Below are 22,641 nucleotides of genomic sequence, written 5' to 3'. Positions count from 1 at the left end.
TCCTAATACTGGGTGGCTGTCTAGTTAGCACTGAAGACTTGATTGACAAATGCTTCTGATTGATTGATCCATTGATGGTCTTACTTGTGTCTCTCTGCAGCTCGTCCTTGGAGACGGCATCGGCACAGCCGTCAAAGTATTTCTGCAACGTGTCGACCTGTCTGCACAGGATGTCTCTGAACGTCTCCATCTCTGCCAGCTTCTCCCTCAGGCTGTGGCCCTTCAGAACCAAACGGGAACGCATGGTCAGCAAACACCCTGGGCTCTATTTTAACGAACTTAACGCAAAGGTAGGTCTGGGGCTGTGTCAGAAATATTTGTGAATTATGAGCGCAATAGCTGGCCGTAGCGTGAAAGGGACAGGTTTTGATGTATAGTTGTGACGAGGGCTTGGCCACTCACTGACCAATCGACACGTTTCATGGCTTAATACACGTTTCGTCTTAAGTTCTGTATTGACTGGTTATTGACTGGTTATTGACTGTCTCTGCGATGTCATCAACTCCAATTCGGATGAGGGCACAGAATATTCTCTTTGTGGATTGATACAGTTGATTAAATAACATAGGCTAGTAATGAGTAATAGCAACAAACAGTCAAAAATAATCCAGTGTTTGCTCAATAAAGTGTTGTGTTGACACTAGACAACGTTGTAATTGGCGTCAATGAGTATAGGGCTTTACGCATCGCACTCCTCAGATAAAACATACTTTGCTCCTGTAAATCGTATTGTATGTGAGGCACGTCCTAAACAAGCAAGATATAGCCTAGGCCTACCGTTGATATGGCATTATAGGACTGAATTATTTGAATATGTTTGGAGGAGTTTGGTAACTGAACAAGAGGCGCTCTTGGGAAATGGACACAGGTCGAATGGAGTAGCCTCTGCACTGCAGGTAGGCCTGTGTGAATTGTGAGTAATGGAAAAGCCTCAGGAGTAGACCATTTAGAAACCTTTCATGGACAGGCTCCTTGGCTAATGTACGGCCAGGATAAGACACCAGACTCATTGCGGTTGAACCAGATTTCATTTTAGTAGGGTAAGGGTAGCCTGTAAGGGCTTGTTTTTTAATCAAACAAAACAGAAAACAAGCAATAACTAAACATTTTCTAAATGTCACCAAATCACATCATCTCTCGTCCCCTGATAAGCATATAGCCTACATGGAGGGGTTTACACACATCCAAAATAATAACGGGAGCTGGCGAAAATAAAGTATAATAGCCTACATAAATAAAAAGGGGATACTCCCAAGCTTGATATTTTAATAAAGCTTTGGTGATTAAGATGTATTTCAAGGCGGTCTTACGAGCCAAACTCTTCATAATAGTCTTGACTACTTGGCGAATGCATTGGGAGGAACAAATCAATAAATGACCAGCCTTCATTGAGGAGAGGGGAGGCTTTATTGTCAATCAAATGAAACGAAATGGGGAAAAACATAACTTTTTTATGTTTCTATATACACAAGGTTTACAGGCACAAAAAGCACATCTCTTTTTCCATGTGTATTTGGGCACGGTGCTTCACAGCTGGACAGACTGTGAAAATCCATGCCTCGTTACCGCAAAGACCAGCTTTTGGATCATCTTAAATATCCCCACCAGCGCTGCCTGAAATTGGCACTTTTGGCACACATTTCTAAGGACACACCTCAGATATTGCCCCCACTCCCACTCCCACCTCAACGCAAGCGAGCTCATATACAGTAAGACAGGTAAATAACTAATCCTGGCACAACAGAAAAGCACCAGCTTTATCAGGTCAGAAAAACGAGCAGGAGTTTGATAATTGCACTGGCTTAATGTCAGCTGAAAGTAGTGTGTGTGTTAAGTCAAGACTCACCTTGAAGGAGGAGGTGGATGTGGTGGAGTAGCCGCTGGTAGCAGACGTGAGAGACACCATAGAGCCATGTCTTCTCAGACTGGACTCTGAACCATACCCAGACTCAGCCTAGACACATGGCGCGAGAGAAAGACATTAACAGATATGAAAGTATATATCGAAAACAGATATCATTAACTTTACACAACAACACATCAGCAAAATATCAAGTCTATTAAGGGGTGACATACAATCACCACATCACATCAATATATCTACCACCAAATGTAACAGATCTCAACTTGCTATCACACAGTCAGTATATTCAGTTACTAAACCTCAACTAGAAAACCTAATGATCAACAAGCACCTTCACCTCTACTAGTCACACTAGGACAGAGTATGAGGTTAATGCAAATACTCTCCATCCCTACTTATTTTCTCTCTGTCACAGAGTTATTTCTATGACCCTGAAAGTGCAGTAACCATAGAAATAGAATGAAAGGGAAGAGCATCTCCTTTCAAGTCAATGATGGCATAATGCATGGACTTGCAGTCATTTTGAGTGGAAGTAAAAGCAGGAAGTGTAGCCTTCAACCTGTGCTGTGATTTGTTGATTCAACTCAACTAACATTACACAAATACATTGCATAGGCTTTTATCACAACCATAATTGTCACATCCGGTCAGTGATCTGGCATCTGGCAAAATAGAGTCGCAGCCGCTATTTTTTACAACTTCTCTGGCAAGACATTTAACTTGTTTAGTATAGTCTGTTTGTAACACTACTCACTACTGGTAGCTGTATAGTCTGTTTGTAACTCTACTCACTACTTGTAGCTGTATAGTCTGCATGTAACTCTACTCACTACTTGTAGCTGTATAGTCTAACTCTACTCACTACTTGTAGCTGTATAGTCTGTAACTCTAGTCACTACTTGTAGCTGTATAGTCTGTAACTCTACTCACTACTTGAAGCTGTGTAGTCTGTTTGTAACTATACTCACTACTTGTAACTGTATAGTCTGTAACTCTACTCACTACTTGTAGCTGTATAGTCTGTAACTCTACTCACTACTTGTAGCTTTATAGTCTGTAACTCTACTCACTACTTGTAACTGTATAGTCTGTAACTCTACTCACTACTTGTAGCTTTATAGTCTGTAACTCTACTCACTACTTGTAACTGTATAGTCTAACTCTACTCACTACTTGTAGCGTTATAGTCTGTAACTCTACTCACTACTTGTAACTGTATAGTCTGTAACTCTACTCACTACTTGTAACTGTATAGTCTGTAACTCTACTCACTACTTGTAACTGTATAGTCTGTTTGTAACTCCACTCACTACTTGTAGCTGTATAGTCTGTAACTCTACTCACTACTTGTAACTGTATAGTCTGTAACTCTACTCACTACTTGTAACTGTATAGTCTGTTTGTAACTCTACTCACTACTTGAAGCTGTATAGTCTGTTTGTAACACTACTCACTACTTGTAACTGTATAGTCTGTAACTCTACTCACTACTTGTAGCTGTATAGTCTGTAACTCTACTCACTACTTGTAGCTGTATAGTCTGTTTGTAACTCTACTCACTACTTGTAGCTGTATAGTCTGTTTGTAACTCTACTCACTACTTGTAGCTGTATAGTCTGTTTGTAACTCCACTCACTACTTGTAGCTGTATAGTCTAACTCTACTCACTACTTGTAACTGTATAGTCTGTAACTCTACTCACTACTTGTAACTGTATAGTCTGTTTGTAACTCTACTCACTACTTGTAGCTGTATAGTCTGTAACTCTACTCACTACTTGAAGCTGTATAGTCTGTTTGTAACACTACTCACTACTTGTAACTGTATAGTCTGTTTGTAACTCTACTCACTACTTGTAGCTGTATAGTCTAACTCTACTCACTACTTGTAGCTGTATAGTCTGTAACTCTACTCACAAACAGACTATACAGCTACAAGTAGTAACACTACTTACTACTTGAAGCTGTATAGTCTGTTTGTAACTCCACTCACTACTTGTAGCTGTATAGTCTAACTCTACTCACTACTTGTAGCTGTATAGTCTGTAACTCTACTCACTACTTGTAGCTGTATAGTCTGTAACTCTACTCACTACTTGTAGCTGTATAGTCTGTAACTCTACTCACTACTTGTAGCTGTATAGTCTGTTTGTAACACTACTTACTACTTGAAGCTGTATAGTCTGTTTGTAACTCTACTCACTACTTGTAGCTGTATAGTCTGTAACTCTACTCACTACTTGAAGCTGTATAGTCTGTAACTCTAGTCACTACTTGTAGCTGTATAGTCTGTAACTCTAGTCACTACTTGTAGCTGTATAGTCTGTAACTCTACTCACTACTTGTAGCTTTATAGTCTAGTCTGTTTGTTTGTGTTGTTGGTCTTGGCTAGCTTAATGATCCGGTTGGTTGCTAGCTAGCAGTCAATCAAGTGACTGCTAGCACAGTCATGAAAAGTGGCATGAGGGAAGCACTACAATATTATGTTTTTCTAAGTAGTGAGAACACCAGGGAGCAGGCAATGTGGAAAAGTCATCTTTAGACAGTTATTTCCTTAAATATAGCTTTGTAATTGACAAAAACAAGCCGAGAAGAAAATAGTTTTTGAAAAGGGTCACGTTTTTGCTGTGAGCCAAATGTGGTAACCTAGTAACACACAATGTCAGAATGCGGTCTAGGTGCTGTGGTCCCCCTATCTTATCACAACTGAGCAAGTTTTCCATCATGGTTCCCAATCTTGAGCCCAACCTCACCAACTTTGGGTCAGGCTGAGCTTTGTTGGGGAAGGAGAGTACGTGGCTGAAAACCTACTGCTCCAATCTCAGTGGATCACTGCTGTAGATGTCTACTCCTACATAGCCCTTCCAAATCAGCAAAAATAGGAAATATACTTTTTCTCACCAAACCCCCTACGCCAGTTTCTTGAATGCCACAACTTAAATGCACATGAGCAAATATGGAGTGACTGGGAAGTGAAGTCCCGATTCAACTTGTATGAAAAGACTATAATGGTCAGGTTCTGGAAAGGAAGAGTTTCTGACCATGACATAGAGCTGCAGCTGTACTCTCCTTCAGCCTGACATGAAAACAAAAAAGCAATTAGATATGATGCAAAACAACTTGTCTTAATCTGTATCTCATAAACAGAAAGTAATTTATTTTAAGTCAGGGACTATACCAGGGAGCTATTGCTAGTGTACCCATGAGTTTACCAGTCAAATTTCCAGAGTTAGCACTTCCAAGCACCTTCTATTCTTTCCATTTCTATGGCAGCAATGTAGTGTGACCATGGCAACAAGGATCATGACAACCACAGAGCGATGTCACAGGATGACTTCCTGTAAAAAAAGTGAGGATGGATGGAATCCCTCTGGCCTCTCCCTTTACAGCTCTCTGACTTACATTACCCATAAACTTAAAATAGAGGGGAAGGGGGAAGAGAGAAAAGGAAGGAGGAAAAGGGAGAGAGATTGGGAGGGAGAGACTGGTGGGAAAAGAGGGAAGCTCTCTCTGGAGATTACATTATTTGACATGGTGATTCACCCTGTGTGAAATAGCACTCAGAAAATATGACAGATACTCTGTGGGGCCTAGTATTACAGGAGTTAAGGGTTAATGTGGAAGAGAGCATGTAGCATAGTTAGTAAACAGCAGCACGTGATATGAGCGATGGAGAGAGATGTGAAGAGAAGTGAAAGGGAGCAGATTTACAGCCTTGCTCTATCCAATCGTAGCAGTAGGATCAAGTTACAACCTGCCCATTTCTTGACAGATAGCTGAACTAGTCAATTGAGTTGTTACAAATTTCATCCTAGAAGCTGAGTTGTTTAGAGATAACAGCTAAAAAAACAAACAGCAGTGCCTATATGATGTCCTTCCATACGGGTGTGACATGCTGGAGTGATGCTTCTATGCAAACGTTGTTGATCAGTAGACTTATATAAGTCCCAAATGGAAGGTCAACAGATTATGGTGCTATAGATGACAAACTCCACTGATCAGCCAAAACAATAACTCAATGCATGCACACTCCTATTGAATATGCATTCACCTTGTGAGTAGGCCTATGCCATCAAAAATGTATCCAGTTTATCACGAGATTTACCATTCAAATAAAATCATTACCATTATGTTGTTATTTAGTCAAATGTATTGTTTGATTTTAAAATGGATGCATACACGGCTGTCTCTGGGAAATGTTGTCATCAAAATGTTCAAATTTAATGAAATTGAATATTGGCTAAAATATCAGCCCCCCCATGCTCACAGGTCCACTATTTGTTCTGCTGTGTTCAGAGTGCCTTTTTTTCACCTTCACACCACCTGCAACCTCACACACCATGACCACTGCATAAGCAAACCCCTCCCTAGGAGATTGGCTCAGAAAGTCACTGAGGAATCCCTGCTCTGTCTGGAATTAGGTCCTCCCACTCCTACACTCCTCCTGCCTCATATCTTATCTTGCCTCTCCTCCTCTCTATCCTGCTCTCTATTCTCTATGCTGATCTATCCACAACGCTCTCCCTCCTCCTCTCTCATGCCCTTCTCTCTCCCTCTCTTTCAAATCTGTGACCTACTTGATAAGGACTTCTTACTTTCATTTGATCTATTCATTCTCTCTCCTTCTCTCTGATGAGTAATAGGACATAATTCCAGAAGGATCAGGGCATCTGTGGAAAAGATTAGAAGCTGGATCAGCGATGCAGAGTCCTGTACAACACATTACTCTGTGTGTGTGTGTGTGTGTGTGTGAACTCGAAATGACAATGAAAAGGTTCCAGTTTAACAAAGTTTACTAAAACGTATTAGCACACTACATGGTTGCCATTGCACTCAGGCCAGGTCCATCAACAGCGAGACCCCTACGCAGGCGCACTAATAACAGAGTGATAGCCCCGTAACAACAGAAATATAGGGATACTTAAAACATGAACTTAACAATCTCCCACTTTTCTTTAAAGACAAATAAAACATCAACAACATAATTAACTTTCCATTACTGAGAGCCTTTAGGAGCACAAGAGCAGATGCTCCTTTTTTAGTCAGACAGTCAGCAAGCTGTTCCTTTGTGGTCGACCACAGAATCCGCTGGATTCTCTGTGCTTGAATAAGTTCCTTGATGCTGCTAATCTCAAGACGAAGTCTTTTCTCTGTGACAGACTTGGTTGACTTCACAGCATCAACTAAGGAGTAGTTGTCAGTGACACAAACTACAGGTAGAATGTGCTGTTTTGTCTCACCAGTGGTAAGCTCTGAGAACAGAGTTGCAAGAAATATAGCATTGTCAATTCCATCCGCAAGAGCAAGTGTTTCTCCAGCCAGTGTGCTTCAGACAACCCTTTGATCCTTTTTGACTGCCGACAGATAGGTGAGAATCTTCCTCCGTCACCCATTAACACGATTAGATGTCCACCTTGTGTGCCTCAATCAGTAAGGTTCCCTACCGAAGCATCACTGAAGACAACTAGTTTCAGAGAGTCATCTTTTCCAACATGCTGAAACTTTAGAGTCACTTGTTGTGATTTCAGTTTACCAACAAATTTGTTTGCCTCATGAATGGTTTGTACATCGGCATGTTCTGTTGGATGCCAAGTTGAAGCCATCAAACATTCCATCAGGTCTACTCTGTCTAGCAACAGACCCATCTTTGACCTCAATTCATCAGCTTCAACTCCACAGAGAGGGGAATTCCTTTGTATGGCTCTTGAATTATGCATGTGGATAGGTTGAAGATTATTGATATAGTTCTCCTGTTAAATCAGTATTTTTCCATCAACTGTAATCATTCTTGTTATGTTGGCATAGAGTTTATCATGCTCCTCATGGCTGACCTGGAAAACAGCTTTGAGGTGTGAAATCACAGTTGTAGCAAAGGCCTGTGAGCCACCCCAGATGAAGTCATCAACATGACAGGCAAGTACCTCAGTCACATTGCAGTCTTGATCAAGCCAATAGAAGACCTGTACTCAGCATTGCTGCCTTTACTTTTTTTGTACCAGTAGAGTGATGCATCTGCCAGGCCATACACACACTTTACTTTCCACAGTGTTCCTTCGCTCTTACCTTCAGGCGTAGGTCAGATGTAAATGTCCCTTGACATCTCTGTTCCCTGCAAAAATGCAGATTTGATATTTATGGAATGAAGTTTCCATTTTTTCTGGCAGATCACTGTCAGCAGCAATCTGAGTGACTCTGAGGCGCATGTCGGTGAGTCTTTTGGGAGTTCTTTAGCAGCCAGCTCCTCAAAACCTCTAGCCACAAGACGTGCTTTTGGCACTATTCCAGTTAAGGATTCTTTAAGGGTACACACCCACCTTGAGACACATTTTTGTCCAATGTCTGACTTCCTCAAACAATCAATTTTTCCTCCAATTACTGAGCTCATCTAGCTTAGCTGAGTCAAATGACACGTCCTTTGTTTCAAGTATATCATTTTGAATGTCATTCTGTTTTTCTTGATTTTCCATTGGTTCAATTCTGAGATTATCTACAAGTGACAGGTCAGCTGGCCCTGTTGTACCAGAAAGTGTAGCTGGTTCAGAGTACTGCAAGTTGTACCAGTTCTGGTGTTTTCCTTTGGCTTTTCCTGCTCGACTGTTGCTGTATGTGGAATACCACTTTCTCTGTCCATGTATTTAACAGTTTGTCCAGTTTTCAGATTGTTGTTCCAACGTTGTCTATGAAAAGCCAACTGACATTTACTCCTGAGGTGCTGACCTGCTGCACCCTCGACAACCACTGTGATTATTATTATTTGACCATGCTGGTCATCTATGAACATTTGAACATCTTGGCCATGTTCTGTTATAATCTCCACCCGGCACAGCCAGAAGAGGACTGGCCACCCCTCATAGCCTGGTTCCTCTCTAGGTTTTTTCCTAGGTTTTGGCCTTTCTAGGGAGTTTTTCCTAGCCACCGTGCTTCTACACCTGCATTGCTTGCTGTTTTGGGTTTTAGGCTGGGTTTCTGTACAGCACTTTGAGATATCAGCTGATGTACGAAGAGCTTTATAAATAAATTTGATTTGATTGATTAACATGTGGCTCTTATTGAATGTTTTCCTCATTTGTTTTTCCTGTGTTTCAGTGTCCATATCATTGGATGCGACACCTGGTAGGTTTGTGTCTGTTAATTTGTATTTTTTGTCATTTTAATTAAGAGGTTGATTCTCAGCAACAGCCCCTCCATCTTGTTGATCATTTACTTTCCGCAATCTTGAGTGATGCACCCTGACAATGGCCTCACAAATATCACCACACCATCTTGGCCAATGACTTCTCCCGGTCCTTTCCACTCTTGAGAGTCAACTCGTTTGTACTATACTTTGTTACCAGTCTCGTACTTCTCATCGGCGGGTGGGTCAAAGCTGTTTACGTAGAGCCCTGCGAATTCTCTGAACACTCTGCTTCAGTGAAGGTTTTCTCGCTGCATGTAGTGCTGAAAGGTGCTGTCCCACCCATTCAATCACACTGGTCCATTCTAGTTGATATGAGCTGTAGCCATGAACATTGTGCATTGAGCATTTTGCCATCAAAGCCCAATCTAGGGCTGTTTTCCAGTCACATCTATTGTCTTGCTTCACTTTCAGCATAATCTTTGAGTGTTTGATTATGTCTCTCCAGAAGTCCATTCCTCCATGGACTGTATGCAGAAGTTGTCTTTACCTCCATGTTGAATTTCTCTGCCATTTCTCTTTTTTCATTATTATTGAATTCTCCTCCATTGTCACTACAAATTCTGGGGCGGGACATGCACACTTATCCAGGAATGTATGAAGTGCTTGATGATTTCACTGGGTTTCTTTGTATTCAAAATGCTTCCAGCACTAAAGTGTGTGAAGTGGTTGACTATGTGAAGGTACCACACACTTGGTCCTAGCTCATGTAGATCTACAGTCAATGTTTCATTGTACTTGGAAGCCAGTGGCAAACCAACAGCTGGTCTGGGATTAAGTTTGCTGTATTTCTGACATGTCTCACAACTGTTAACTGTCTGCTGTAGAATGGAAATACTCTCATCATCATTATTGAGTCATTTCTGAAGTCTGTCAACTGTAGCATGTCCAAACTGTTTTTCCTTTGTGTTCATGTTCTCTGTGACTGTCAGAATCTCCATGTGCTCTGTGTGCATCAGAATTATTACATGGACTCTGTGTGATGTCTTTGTCTAAAATGTTTATACAATAGTGGCCTGAGGTAGTAAGTTCAAGGGTCACTGGTTGTTTAAATATCATTTTTTTATGTCTAATACAGCCCCTGCCTTCTTGAGGGAAGCTTTGCTTAATTGTAAGGGGATATCTGTAGGGACCACTTTCAATGTAACACTTAGTCTGACACATTTTTGCTGGTATCTTGACTCTCTTGGTAGAATGGACGATTCTCCCATCTCCAAATTTGAAAGCTCAGTTGCTTGGTGTGTCAATCATATTTTGTACTTCTTTCATATTTAGTTCACTGACATTGCTATCAAGCCATTTTGCACCATGCAGTATCAATCACAGCAGATCCTAAACCAGATCCTCCATACATTTTATCAGCCTATTGAATGCGCGACCCGGGCCGGCAAAATCCTGGATCATTGTTATTCTAACTTTGCTACATATACAAAGCCCTCCCTCGCCATCTGACCATGACTCCATTTTGCTGCTCCCAGCCTATAGACAAAAACAAAAAAAAGAAACAGCCGTGCTCAGGTCTGTTCAACGCTGTTCAATTCGACCAATCGGATTCCACGCTTCAAGATTGCTTTGATCACGTGGACTGGGATATGTTCCGTATAGCGTCGAACAACAACATTGATGTAAACGCTGATTCGGTGAGTGAGTTTATTAGCAAGTGCATCGGTGATGTTGTACCCACGTCGAATATTACAATTTTCCACAACCAGATACCGTAGATTGATGGCAGCATTTGCGCAAAACTGAAAGCGCGAACCACTGCTTTTAATCAGGGCAAGGAGACCGGAAACATGACCGAATACAAACAGTGTAGTTATTCCCTCCGCAAACCAATCAAACAAGCTAAGCGTCAGTATAGAGACAAATTAGAGTCGCAATTCAACGGCTCAGACACAAGAGGTATGTGGCAGGGTCAACAGTCAATTACGGACTACAAAAAGAAAACCAGCTCTGTCACAGACCCTGATGTCTTGCTCCCAAACAAACTAAACAACTTTGCTCACTTTGAGGACAATACAGTGCCACTGACACGGCCCGCTACCAAAACCTGCGGGCTCTCCTTCAACGGAGCCAACATGAGTAAAACATTTAAACGTGTTAACCCTCGCAAGGCTGCCGGCCTAGACGGCATCCCTAGCCGTGTCCTCAGAGCATGAGCAGACCAGCTGGCTGGTGGGTTCACGGACATATTCAATCAATCACTATCCCAGTATGCTGTTCCCACATGCTTCAAGATGGCCATCATTGTTCCTGTTCCCAAGAAAGCTAAGGTAACTGAGCTAAATGACTATTGCCCCGTAGCACTCACTTCTGTCATCATGAAGTGCTTTGAGAGACTAGGATCATATCACCTCCACCCTACCTGACACCCTAGACCCACTCCAATTTGCTTACCGCCCCAATAGGTCCACAGACGACGCAATCACACTGCCCTAACCCATCTGGACAAGAGGAATACCTATGTAAGAATGCTGTTCATCGACTACAGCTCAGCATTTAACACCATAGTACCCTCCAAACTCGTCATTAAGCTCGAAACCCTGAATCTCGACCCCACCCTGTACAACTGGGTCCTGGACTTTCTGACGGGACGCCCCCCAGGTGGTGAGGGTAGGAAACAATATCTCCACCCCGCTGATCCTTAACACTGGAGCCCCACAAGGGTGCGTTCTGAGCTCCCTACTGTACTTCCTGTTCACCCATGACTGTGTGGCCATGCACGCCTCCAACTCAATCATCAAGTTTGCAGACGACACTACAGTGCTAGGCTTGATTACCAACAACGACGAGACGGCCTACAGGGAGGAGGTGAGGGCCCTCGGAGTGTGGTGTCAGGAAAATAACCTCACACTCAAAGTCAACAAAATAAAAGAAGATGATCGTAGACTTCAGGAAACAACAGGGAGCACCCGCCATCCACATCGACGGGACAGTAGTGGAGAAGTTGGAAAGTTTTAAGTTCCTCGGCGTACACATCATGGACAAACTGAAATGGTCCACCCACACAGACAGCATGGTGAAGAAGGTGCAACAGCGCCTCTTCAACCTCAGGAGGCTGAAGAAATTTGGCTTGTCACCAAAAACATTCAAACTTTTACAGATGCACAATTGAGAGCATCCTGTCGGGCTGTATCACCGCCTGGTATGGCAACTGCTCCGCCCACAACCGTAAGGCTCTCCAGAGGGTAGTGAGGTCTGCACAACACATCACCGGGGGCAAACTACCTGCCCTCCAGGACACCTACACCACCCGATGTCACAAGAAGGCCAAAAACATCATCAAGGACAACAACCACCCGAGCCACTGCCTGTTCACCCCGCTATCATCCAGAAGGCAAGGTCAGTACAGGTGCATCAAAGCCGGGACCGAGAGACTGATAAACAGCTTCTATCTCAAGGCCATCAGACTGTTAAACAGCCATCACTAACATTGAGTGGCTGCTGCCAACATACCGACTCAAATCTCTAGCCACTTTAATAATTAAAAATTGGATGTAATAAATGTATCACTAGTCACTTTAAACAATAACACTTTATATAATGTTTACATACCCTACATTATTCATCTCATATGTATATACTGTACTCTATACCATCTACTGCATCTTGCCTATGCCGTTCGGCCATTGCTCATCCATATATTTATATGTACATATTCTTATTATTTTTGTTGTTGTTGTGAAATTGTTAGATATTACTGCATGGTCAGAACTAGAAGCACAAACATTTCGCTACACTCGCATTAACATCTGCTAACCATGTGTATGTGACCAATAACATTTTATTTGATTTAAGGATTCTATCAACTATCAAGATCCCAGTATCAGAAGTAGATTCATTTGAAAACAGTGTAATGTTAAACTGCTCTCTCGCTGTGTTTACATTTTCCTCTGTTAGTTTAACTTGTTCATTTTTATGAGGACAGTCTTTAACCCCAGGGTAAGTGCTTTGAGGAATAGCACATTTTGATCTCCTTCCATATTTGTCCAGTGGATTTGTCCCGGGAAATGGCGCCCTCTTCTGGTTGTCTTGAGTATGGGACTTGTTGCCGCCTTTTCTCTGCTGCTCAGTGTAATATGCTGCGTCACACACTTGCATTCCATCTGTTATTGGCACGACAGATGTGTTTTCACCCCAGAATTTTTTTTGTGCCCACTTCATTGATGCAAAAGTCAGCACAGTACAAGCAGTCAAAGCCAACTGTTTCTCCCAACCATCCAGACAGGTAGCATCTAGCAACTTGAAAGCTAACACTGCATCCGGGAGAACCATGTCGTACTTGTGCATCCTAGTGTACCTCTGTTCAAAATCAATGATGTAGTCCATCATTGCAACCGAAATGTCTCTAGTAACACTGTCAAAGTTTGAATATGCCTCGTAGGCACGGTCTTTCTCTTCTGTTAGAAACACAGAATCCAGTGCTCTGATCTAAGTTCCCATACCATCATCTCGTTCAAATCCTCCAGGGATATTTCCAGTGCTGTATCTCTTGCTCTTCCCTCGAGTGATAATACCACCACAAGTGCATGCTTCATCTCATCCAGATTAGTAACCCGTGTCTCGAGTGATAATACCACCACAAGTGCATGCTTTATCTCATCCAGATTAGTAACCCGTGTCTCGAGTGATAATACCACCACAAGTGCATGCTTTATCTCATCCAGATTAGTAACCCGTGTCTCGAGTGATAATACCACCACAAGTGAATGCTTTATCTCATCCAGATTAGTAACCCGTGTCTCGAGTGATAATACCACCACAAGTGCATGCTTTATCTCATCCAGATTAGTAACCCGTGTCTCGAGTGATAATACCACCACAAGTGCATGCTTTATCTCATCCAGATTAGTAACCCGTGTCTCGAGTGATAATACCACCACAAGTGCATGCTTTATCTCATCCAGATTAGTAACCCCTGTCCAGATTCCAAGTTATTTTCCCAACTTTCATACAACCTCTTGTCGTCGAACCGAGGTGGCACATTGTAGTTATTAGCCATCCTCTGCTATCAATGTTAACTCGAAGTGACACAATGACCAGGTTCCAGTTTAACAACATTTTTAACACACTACATGGCTGCCATTGCACTCAGGCCAGGTCCATCAACAACGAGACCCCTGCGCAGGCGCACTAATAACAGAGTGATAGCCCCGTAACAGAAATATAGGGATACTTAAAACATGAACTTAACAGTGAGAACCCCTCCCTGGAAGCTTTGTCCTTCATTCTGAGTGTAAAAGAGGTGCCACTCACTCCCCCTTATTTGACCTGTTTTTAAATGGTGAGAACAGCAAATGACAACTCCGGATAAAAGGACACACACACACACACACACTATATTAAGGGTACTGTGCTATAGGGAAATAGATCAAACAGTAGCTTTGGGTTTAGTATAGATAGACTTGCCATTAAACACACTGCTGATGGAGGGACTAGGGAGGTCCTCTGGATGACTCCACTGTCTATCCTCCCGTCTCTAAGGCTCTAGTAGAAACAGACACATCACACACGGTTAATACAGTTTAATCTATGAGTGAATGTGTGTAACAGGGAATGTTATGCGAAATGACTGAAACAACTCTCAACCAACTATGTACCACAAGTGACGATCAAGAAATTTTGGACGACGATTATTTGTCAGCCAAATGACCGTGGTCACCGTTGTAACCATTCGAATAGCAAAACATGTTTAATATATATACACACACATACAGTTGAAGTCGGAAGTTTACATGCACTTAGGTTGGAGTCATTAAAACTCGTTTTTCAACTAACTATAGTTTTGGCAAGTCGGTTAGGACATCTACTTTGTGCATGACACAAGTAATTTTTCCAACAATTGTTTACAGTGATTATTTCACTTATAATTCACTGTATCACAAATCCAGTGGGTCAGAAGTTTAAATACACTAAGTTGACTGTGTCTTTAAACAGCTTGGAAAATTCCAGAAAATTATGTCATGATTTAGCTTTAGATGCTTCTGATAGGCTAATTGACATCATTTGAGTCAATTGGAGGTGTACCTGTGGATGTATTTCAAGGCCTACCTTCAAACGCAGTGCCTCTTTGCTTGACATCATGGGAAAATCAAAAAAAAATCGTCCAAGACCTCAGAAACAAAATAGAAACAAAATTGTAGACCTCCACCAGTCTGGTTCATCCTTGGGAGCAATTTCTAAACACCTGAAGGTACCACGTTCATCGGTACAAACAATAGTACGCAAGCATAAAAACCATGGGACCACGCAGCCGTCATACCGCTCAGGAAGGAGACGCATTCTGTCTCCTAGAGATGAACATACTTTGGTGCGAAAAGTGCAAATCAATCCCAGAACAACAGCAAAGGACCTTGTGAAGATTCTGGAGGAAACAGGTACAAAAGTATCTATATCTACAGTAAAACGAGTCCTATATCGACATAACCTGAAAGGCCGCTCAGCAAGGAAGAAGCCACTGCTCCAAAACCACCATAAAAAAGCCAGACTACGGTTTGCAACTGCACATGGGGACAAAGATCATACTTTTTGGAGAAATGTCCTCTGGTCCGATGAAACAAAAATAGAACTGTTTGTCCATAATGACCATCGTTATGTTTGGAGGAAAAAGGAGGAGGCTTGCAAGCTGAAGAACACCATGCCAACCGTGAAGCACGGGGGAGGCAGCATCATGTTGTGGGGGTGCTCTGCTGCAGGAGGGACTGGTGCACTTCACAAAATAGATGGCATCATGAGGGAGGAAAAGTATGTGGATATATTGAAGCAACATCTCAAGACATCAGTCAGCAAGTTAAAGCTTGGTCGCAAATGGGCCTTCCAAATGGACAATGACCCCAAGCATACTTCCAAAGTTGTGGCAAAATGGCTTAAGGACAACAAAGTCAAGGTATTGGGAGTGGCCATCACAAAGCCCTGAACTCAATCCTATGGAAAATTTGTGGGCAGAACTGAGAAAGCGTGTGCAAGCAAGGAGGCCTACAAACCTGACTCAGTTACGCCAGCTCTGTCAGGAGGAAGGGGCCAAAATTCACACACAACTTAATGTGGGAAGCTTGTGGAAGGCTACCCAAAATGTTTGACCCAAGTTAAACAATTTAAAGGCAATGCTACCAAATACTAATTGAGTATGTAAACTTCTGACCCACTGGGAATGTGATGAAAGAAATAAAAGCTGAAATAAATAATTCTCTCTACTATTATTCTGACATTTCACATACTTAAAATAAAGTGGTGATCCTAACTGACCTAAAACAGCTAATTTTTACTCGGATTAAATGTCAGGAATTGGGAAAAACTGAGTTTAAATGTATTTGGCTAAGGTGTATGCAAACTTCCGACTTCAACTGTGTGTGTATGTGTGTATATAAAATACATTTTATACCCTCCTCCGCTCCTGACTATGTGCTGCAGGCATTGGGGGGTGTTGCCTAGGCAACTGAAGACTCATTTTCTACAACACCCTGCTTGTTTCAGCAAGAAGAAAGTCCATTTTACCGCAGAAACTGATTCGATCGCACGAATGTCCAGGCTTCCTATCTTCAGTCAGCTGTTTGAGTAAAGTCATATAAAAAATATAAGCTGTGATGGAAACAGGAAGTTCCAATACAATTTTATAAATGCAGAAAGATCCTTTGTTTGTTCAAAATGGCAATGGAAACACCTTTATGCGCAAATATTGATATAATTACCATCATATCAAAGTAAACTTGGAGTCACACGATGACAAGGTGAGTGGTCTTCCCACTACGACTTGGAAAACCATGCAGAATATTAGGCAGACAAAATAAGTTATGACAAACTTTACAGGGTGGTGAAAGTGGGCCTCCCAAGTGGCGCAGTGGTCTATATTTGCATGAAAATCTGTTGCCGATTGGATGGAAACCCAGATAGTGGTAAATATACTGAACACAAATGTAAAGACAACATGTAAAGCGCGGTCCCATGTTTCATGAGCTGAAATAAAAAAAAATCCCATACGCACAAAAAGCACATTTCTCTCAAATGTTGTGCATATATTTGTTTGCATCCCTGTTAGTGAGCATTTGTCATTTTCCAAGATAATCCATCCACCTGATAGGTGTGGCATATAAATAAGCTGAATAAAAAGCATCGTCATTACGCAGGTGCACCTTGTCCCGAGGACAATAAAAGGCCACTCTAAAATGTGCAGTTTTGTCACAAAACACAATGCCACAGATGTCTCAAGTTTTGAGGGAGCGTGCAATTGGCATGCCAACTGCAGGAATGTCTACCACAGCTGTTGCCAGAGAATTGAATGTTAATTTCACTACCATCAGTCATCTCCAACGCCATTTTAGAGAATTTGGCAGTACGTCCAACTGGCCTCACAACCACAGACCACATGTAACCATGCCAGCCCAGGACCTCCACATCCGGTTTCTTCACCTGCGGGAACGTCTGAGACCAGCCACCTGGACAGCTGATGAAACTGAGGAGAATTTGTCTGTAATAAAGCCCTTTCTGGGGAAATACTTCTGATTGGCTGGGCCTGGCTCCCCAGTTGGTGGACCTATGCCCAGGCATGCAAAATCCATAGATTAGAGTCCAATTTATTTATTTCCTTATATGAACTGTAATTCAGTACAATAGTTTAAATTGTATGTTGCGTTTATAAGTTGTGGCAATAAAACCTGTAATTTAAAGAAGAATACAGCAGAGGAAAGAACCAAGTTAGATCCATTCCATTTCAAAATGACAGAATTCAAATACAATACAATTAGAAAGACATATGGCAAACTCTGGTGATGTGTGTCTCTTACCCTGTGTAGTTCGATGGAGTTGATCCACTGGTGTCTGTGTTCGGAGTCTATGGCTCTCAGGTACCACACACTGTCGTTAACACTGATGTCAAGCCTGCACTCATCAAACTCAAGGGGCTGAGGGTAGAGATAGAGAGAAAGGGTAGAGAGAGAAATATGATTAGTATATTTAAATCATATCAACATCAACAAAACATTTAACATTGTGGGCCTGTCAAAAAAGAAAGAGGGGGGAGGGGAATATGAAGGGTAAACTGTAAGTGCTGTTATTGTGAAGTGGAAACGTCTCGGAGCAAAAACAGCTCAGCCGCGAAATGGTAGGCCACACAAGCTCACAGAACGGGACCGCTGAGTGCTGAAGCGCGTAGCACGTAAAAATAGTCTGTCCTCGGTTGCAACACTCACTACCAAGTTCCAACCTGCCTCTGGAAGCAGAGTCAGCACATGAACTGTTCGTCGGGAGCTTCATGAAATGGGTTTCCATGGCCGAGCAGCCGCACATAAGCCTTAGCAATGCTAAGCATCGGCTGGAGTGGTGTTAAGCTCACCGCCATTGGACTCTGGAGCAGTGGAAACGCATTCTCTGGAGTCACCTTCACCATCTGGCAGTCCGACGGATGAATCGGAGTTTGATGGATGCCGGGAAAACGCTACCTGCCCTAATGCATAGTGCCAACTGTATAGTTCGGTGGAGGCGAAATAATGGGGATGTTTTTCAGGCTAGGTTCGGGCTAGGTCCCTTAGTTCCAGTGAAGGGAAATCTTAATGCTACAGCATACGACATTCTAGACGATTCTGTTCTTCCAACTCTGTGCCAACAGTTTGGGGGAGGCCCTTTCCTGTTTTAGCATGACAATGCCCCCGTGCATAAAGCGATGTCCATGCAGAAATGGTTTGTTGAGATCGGTGTGGAAGAACTTGACTGGCCTGCACATAGCCCTGACCTCAACCCTAACGAACACCTTTGGGATGAATTGGAATGCTGACTGCGATGCCTGACCTCACTAGCTGAATGGAAGCAAATCCCTGCAGCAATTTTTCAACATCTAGTGGAAAGCCTTCCCAGAAGAGTGGAGGCTGTTATAGCAGCAAAGGGGGGACCAACAAGTGTGCGGTTAAAATTGGCACACACATTTCTTTCCACAGGGCCGGGGGTTGAGACAGGGATGCAGCTTAAGTCCCACCCTCCTTAACATATATATCAACGAATTGTCAATGGCACTAGAACAGTCTGCAGCACCCGGCCTCACCATACTAGAATCTGAAGTGAAATGTTTGCTACTGTTTGCTGATGATCTGGTGCTTCTGTCCACAACAAAGTAAGGCATACAGCAGCACCTAGATCTTCTGCACAGATTCTGACAGACCTGGGCCCTGACAGACCTGGGCCCTGACAGACCTGGGCCCTGACAGACCTGGGCTCTGACAGTAAATCTCAGTGAGACAAAAGGTGTTCCAAAAAAGGTCTAGTTCCCAGGACTACGAATACAAATTCCAACTAGATACCGTTGCCCTAGAGCACACAAAAAAAACTATACATACCTCGGCCTAAACATCAGCGCCACAGGTAACTTCCACAAAGCTGTTAACAATCTGAGCGACAAGGCAAGAAAGTCCTTCTATGCTATCTAAAGGAACATAAAATTCAACATACCAATTAAGATCTGGATCAAAATAATTGAATCCGTTATAGAACCCATTGCCCATTATGGTAGTGAGGTCTGGTGTCTACTCACCAACCAATCATTTAAAAAATAAAAAAAATAGGACAAACACTCAGCATGCAGAATTCAGCAAAAATATCCTCTGTGTACAACATAAAGCACCAAATAATGCATGCAGAGCAGAATTAGGCCGACACGAACAAATTATCAAAATCAAGAAAAGAGCCGTTAAATTCTACAACCACTTAAAAGGAAGCAATTCTCAAACTTTCCATCACCCACGATGAAATAAACCTGGAGAAGAGCCTCCTAAGCAACCTGATCCTAGGGCTCTGTTCACAGACAGCAACACAATTAAACCCAACCAAATCATGAGAAAACAAAAAGATAATTACTTGACAAATTGGAAAGAATTTACACAAAAAAACAACTAGAATGCTATTTGGCACTAAACAGAGAGTACGCAGAATACCTGACCACTGTGACTGACCCAAAACTAAGGAAATCTCTAACTAGGTACAGACTCCGTGAGCATAGCCTTGCTATTAAGAAAGGCCGCCGATGGCAGACCTGGTCCTCAAGAGTGCACAAACTGAGCTGCACTGGAAACCACAAACTGAGCTGCACTGGAAACCAAAACTGAGCTGCACTTCTAAACAACCTGCCAAATATATGGCCATATTAGAGAGACATATTTCCCTCAGATTACACAGACCCACAAAGAATTATAAAACAAATCAAATTTTGATAAACTCCGATATATATATATATATATATAGAGAGAGATATAGATATAGATAGATATATATATTGGGTGAAATACCTCAGTGTGCAATCACAGCAGCAAGATTTGTGACCTGTTGCCACAAGAAAAGGGTAACCAGTGAAGAACAAACACCATTGTAAATACAACCTATATGGGTTATTTATTTTCCCTATTTGCACATCATTACAACACTATGTCTTTATTATTTTGGAACTTTTGTAAGTGTAATGTTTACTGTTAATTTTGTATTGTTTATTTCACTTTTGTTTATTATCTATTTCACTTGCTTTGGCAATGTAAACATATGTTTCCCGTGTCAATAAAGACCCATATATTGAAATTGAATTGAGAGCGAGAGGGGGAGAGGGGTAGATTTAGTGAGGAGGACGTTCTGACCCATAAACGTTCTGACCCATAAACACAGCAGGGAGATGTCAAATCTCTTTCAGTAAACAACAACAGCATCCAAGTCTGAGACCAGGGTGTTTGACTGCTTTACTGTTTGTTTTGAATGTAGTGTGTGTGTGTGTTTGGTTTTACTATCCTTGTGGGGACCAGAAGTGCTCAAAGATAGGAAAACAGTGACAATTCGGGACATTTCGCCAGTCCCCACATGGAAAATTGATATTTTAGGCTTAGGTTTATAATTAGGGTTAAGTTTAGGGGTTAAGGTTAGGGAAAATAGGATTTTGAATGGGAATCAATTGTTTGGTTCCCACAAGGATAGTAAAACGTACGTACGTGTGTGTAATAACCTGGCCAGTTAGTTCAGGTCAGAAATCTTCTGATGTCGCAGATCAACAGCTATCAGAACCAGAGGACTACCAGAGCGGGAAACTAATCAATCCCTCATATTCACAGCTAGAATTGGAGCAATAGTTGTAGTTAATGTAGAGGCAGAAAGTCTAGTAAGCAAATAGGTTGGTAGTCCAATCTCCCTTTCACCTCATGTAACACTTGATAAAGCTTCATGGCAGACCAGGACCATTTATCTCCGTTTTGTTTGTAGCTACATCTTGTTTGGCCAGTATTGTGTCAAGTCACTCTGGTTAACACTGACCGTGGCGTAAGCAGAAAGTAGCCCATCACTTTTTTCTTTTTTATCTGTCAATAGCACCTCCTAAATTTAGGGCGTCAATGTTGAGAAAAGTAGCAAAACTTTTGTTGTTCTCAACGGCTAACGTTATATCTTTCAAAAATGGCGTGGTATAAAGGACTGTCAACACTGAACAGCGCATGTTATAGACAGAAGCAGGCTACATGACAGACCAATCCAAACTCCTCTCCCGGCATGTCCAGCCCATCTATTATCTCAGCCAATCATGGCTAGCGGGAAGGTTCCTGTTTTTTTCCACCACCTATGTTCGTAATTTAACAATTGTATCCATATTTATGGATGGAATACAAGTTTGTTACTAAGGCACATGAAAGTATGTTCAAATTACGCTCCGGTAAAGTAGTGACATACGCCTAGTTTCCTGAAACGAGTCACTTCTATTAACAATTAAAACTGAAATATGACACTTACATAAGTATTCAGACCCTTTACTCAGTACTTTGTTGAAGCACCTTTGGCAGTGATTACAGCCTCGACTCTTCTTGTGTATGACGCAACAAGCTTGGCACACCTGTATTTGGGGAGTTTCTTCCATTCTTCTCTGCAGATCCTCTCAAGCTCTGTCAGGTTGGATGGGGAGTGTTGCTGCACAGATATTTTCAGGTCTCTCCAGAGATGTTCGATTGGGTTCAAGTCCAGGCTCTGACTGGCCTACTCAAGGACATTCAGATACTTGTCCCGAAGCCACTCCTGCGTTGTCTTGGCTGTGTGCTTAGGGTCGCTGTCATGTTGGAAGGTGAACCTTCACCCCAGTCTAAGGTTCTGAGAGCTCTAGCGCAGGTTTTCATCAAGGATCTCTCTGTAATTTGCTCTATTCATCTTTCCCTCAATCCTGACTAGTCTCCCAGTCCCTGAAAAACATCCCCACAACATGATGCTGCCACCACCATGCTTCACCGCAGGGATGGTGCCCGGTTTCCTCCAGGCGTGATGCTTGGCAATCAGGCCAAAGAGTTGAATCTTGGTTCCATCAGAACATTCATCAGACATGTTTCTCATGATCTGAGAGTCTTTAGGTGCCTTTTGGCAAACTCCAAGCGGGCTGTCATGTGCCTTTTACTTGCTAAATTTAGAGTCTCACAGCAAAGGGTCTGAATACTTATGTAAGGTATATCTGTTTTTTTTGTGTTTTTTTTACAAATTAGCAAACATTTCTAAAAACCTGTTTTTTCTTTACCATTATGGGGTATTGTGTGTAGATGGATGACTTAAAAACAGATTTTTAATACATTTTAGAAAAAGACTAACGTGACAAAAAGTTAAGGGGTCTGAATACT

At 42.2% G+C, this 22,641-nt stretch overlaps 1 protein-coding gene across 7 annotated transcripts in view; it reads right to left on the bottom strand.

Annotated features, from left to right (window-relative positions):
• LOC139408533 (ceramide transfer protein-like) overlaps positions 1 to 22,641 on the bottom strand; it is a 57,602-nt gene that overhangs the window by 13,833 nt on the left and 21,128 nt on the right. For 4 of the 7 annotated variants that reach the window (XM_071152528.1, XM_071152529.1, XM_071152530.1 and 1 more), the window contains 4 exons: positions 17,818 to 17,934; positions 14,447 to 14,524; positions 1,847 to 1,954; positions 85 to 220 (listed from right to left, as the gene is read on the bottom strand). In XM_071152528.1, coding sequence (XP_071008629.1) covers positions 85 to 220; positions 1,847 to 1,954; positions 14,447 to 14,524; positions 17,818 to 17,934 — 439 coding nt within the window. The remainder of the gene's footprint in view (positions 1 to 84; positions 221 to 1,846; positions 1,955 to 14,446; positions 14,525 to 17,817; positions 17,935 to 22,641) is intronic. The other 3 variants (XM_071152532.1, XM_071152531.1, XM_071152533.1) reach the window with 2 other exon arrangements.

Source organism: Oncorhynchus clarkii, chromosome 5 (genome assembly GCF_045791955.1).
Source record: "Oncorhynchus clarkii lewisi isolate Uvic-CL-2024 chromosome 5, UVic_Ocla_1.0, whole genome shotgun sequence".
NCBI lineage: Eukaryota > Metazoa > Chordata > Actinopteri > Salmoniformes > Salmonidae > Oncorhynchus > Oncorhynchus clarkii.
This window is presented reverse-complemented; position numbering and strand designations above follow the sequence as displayed.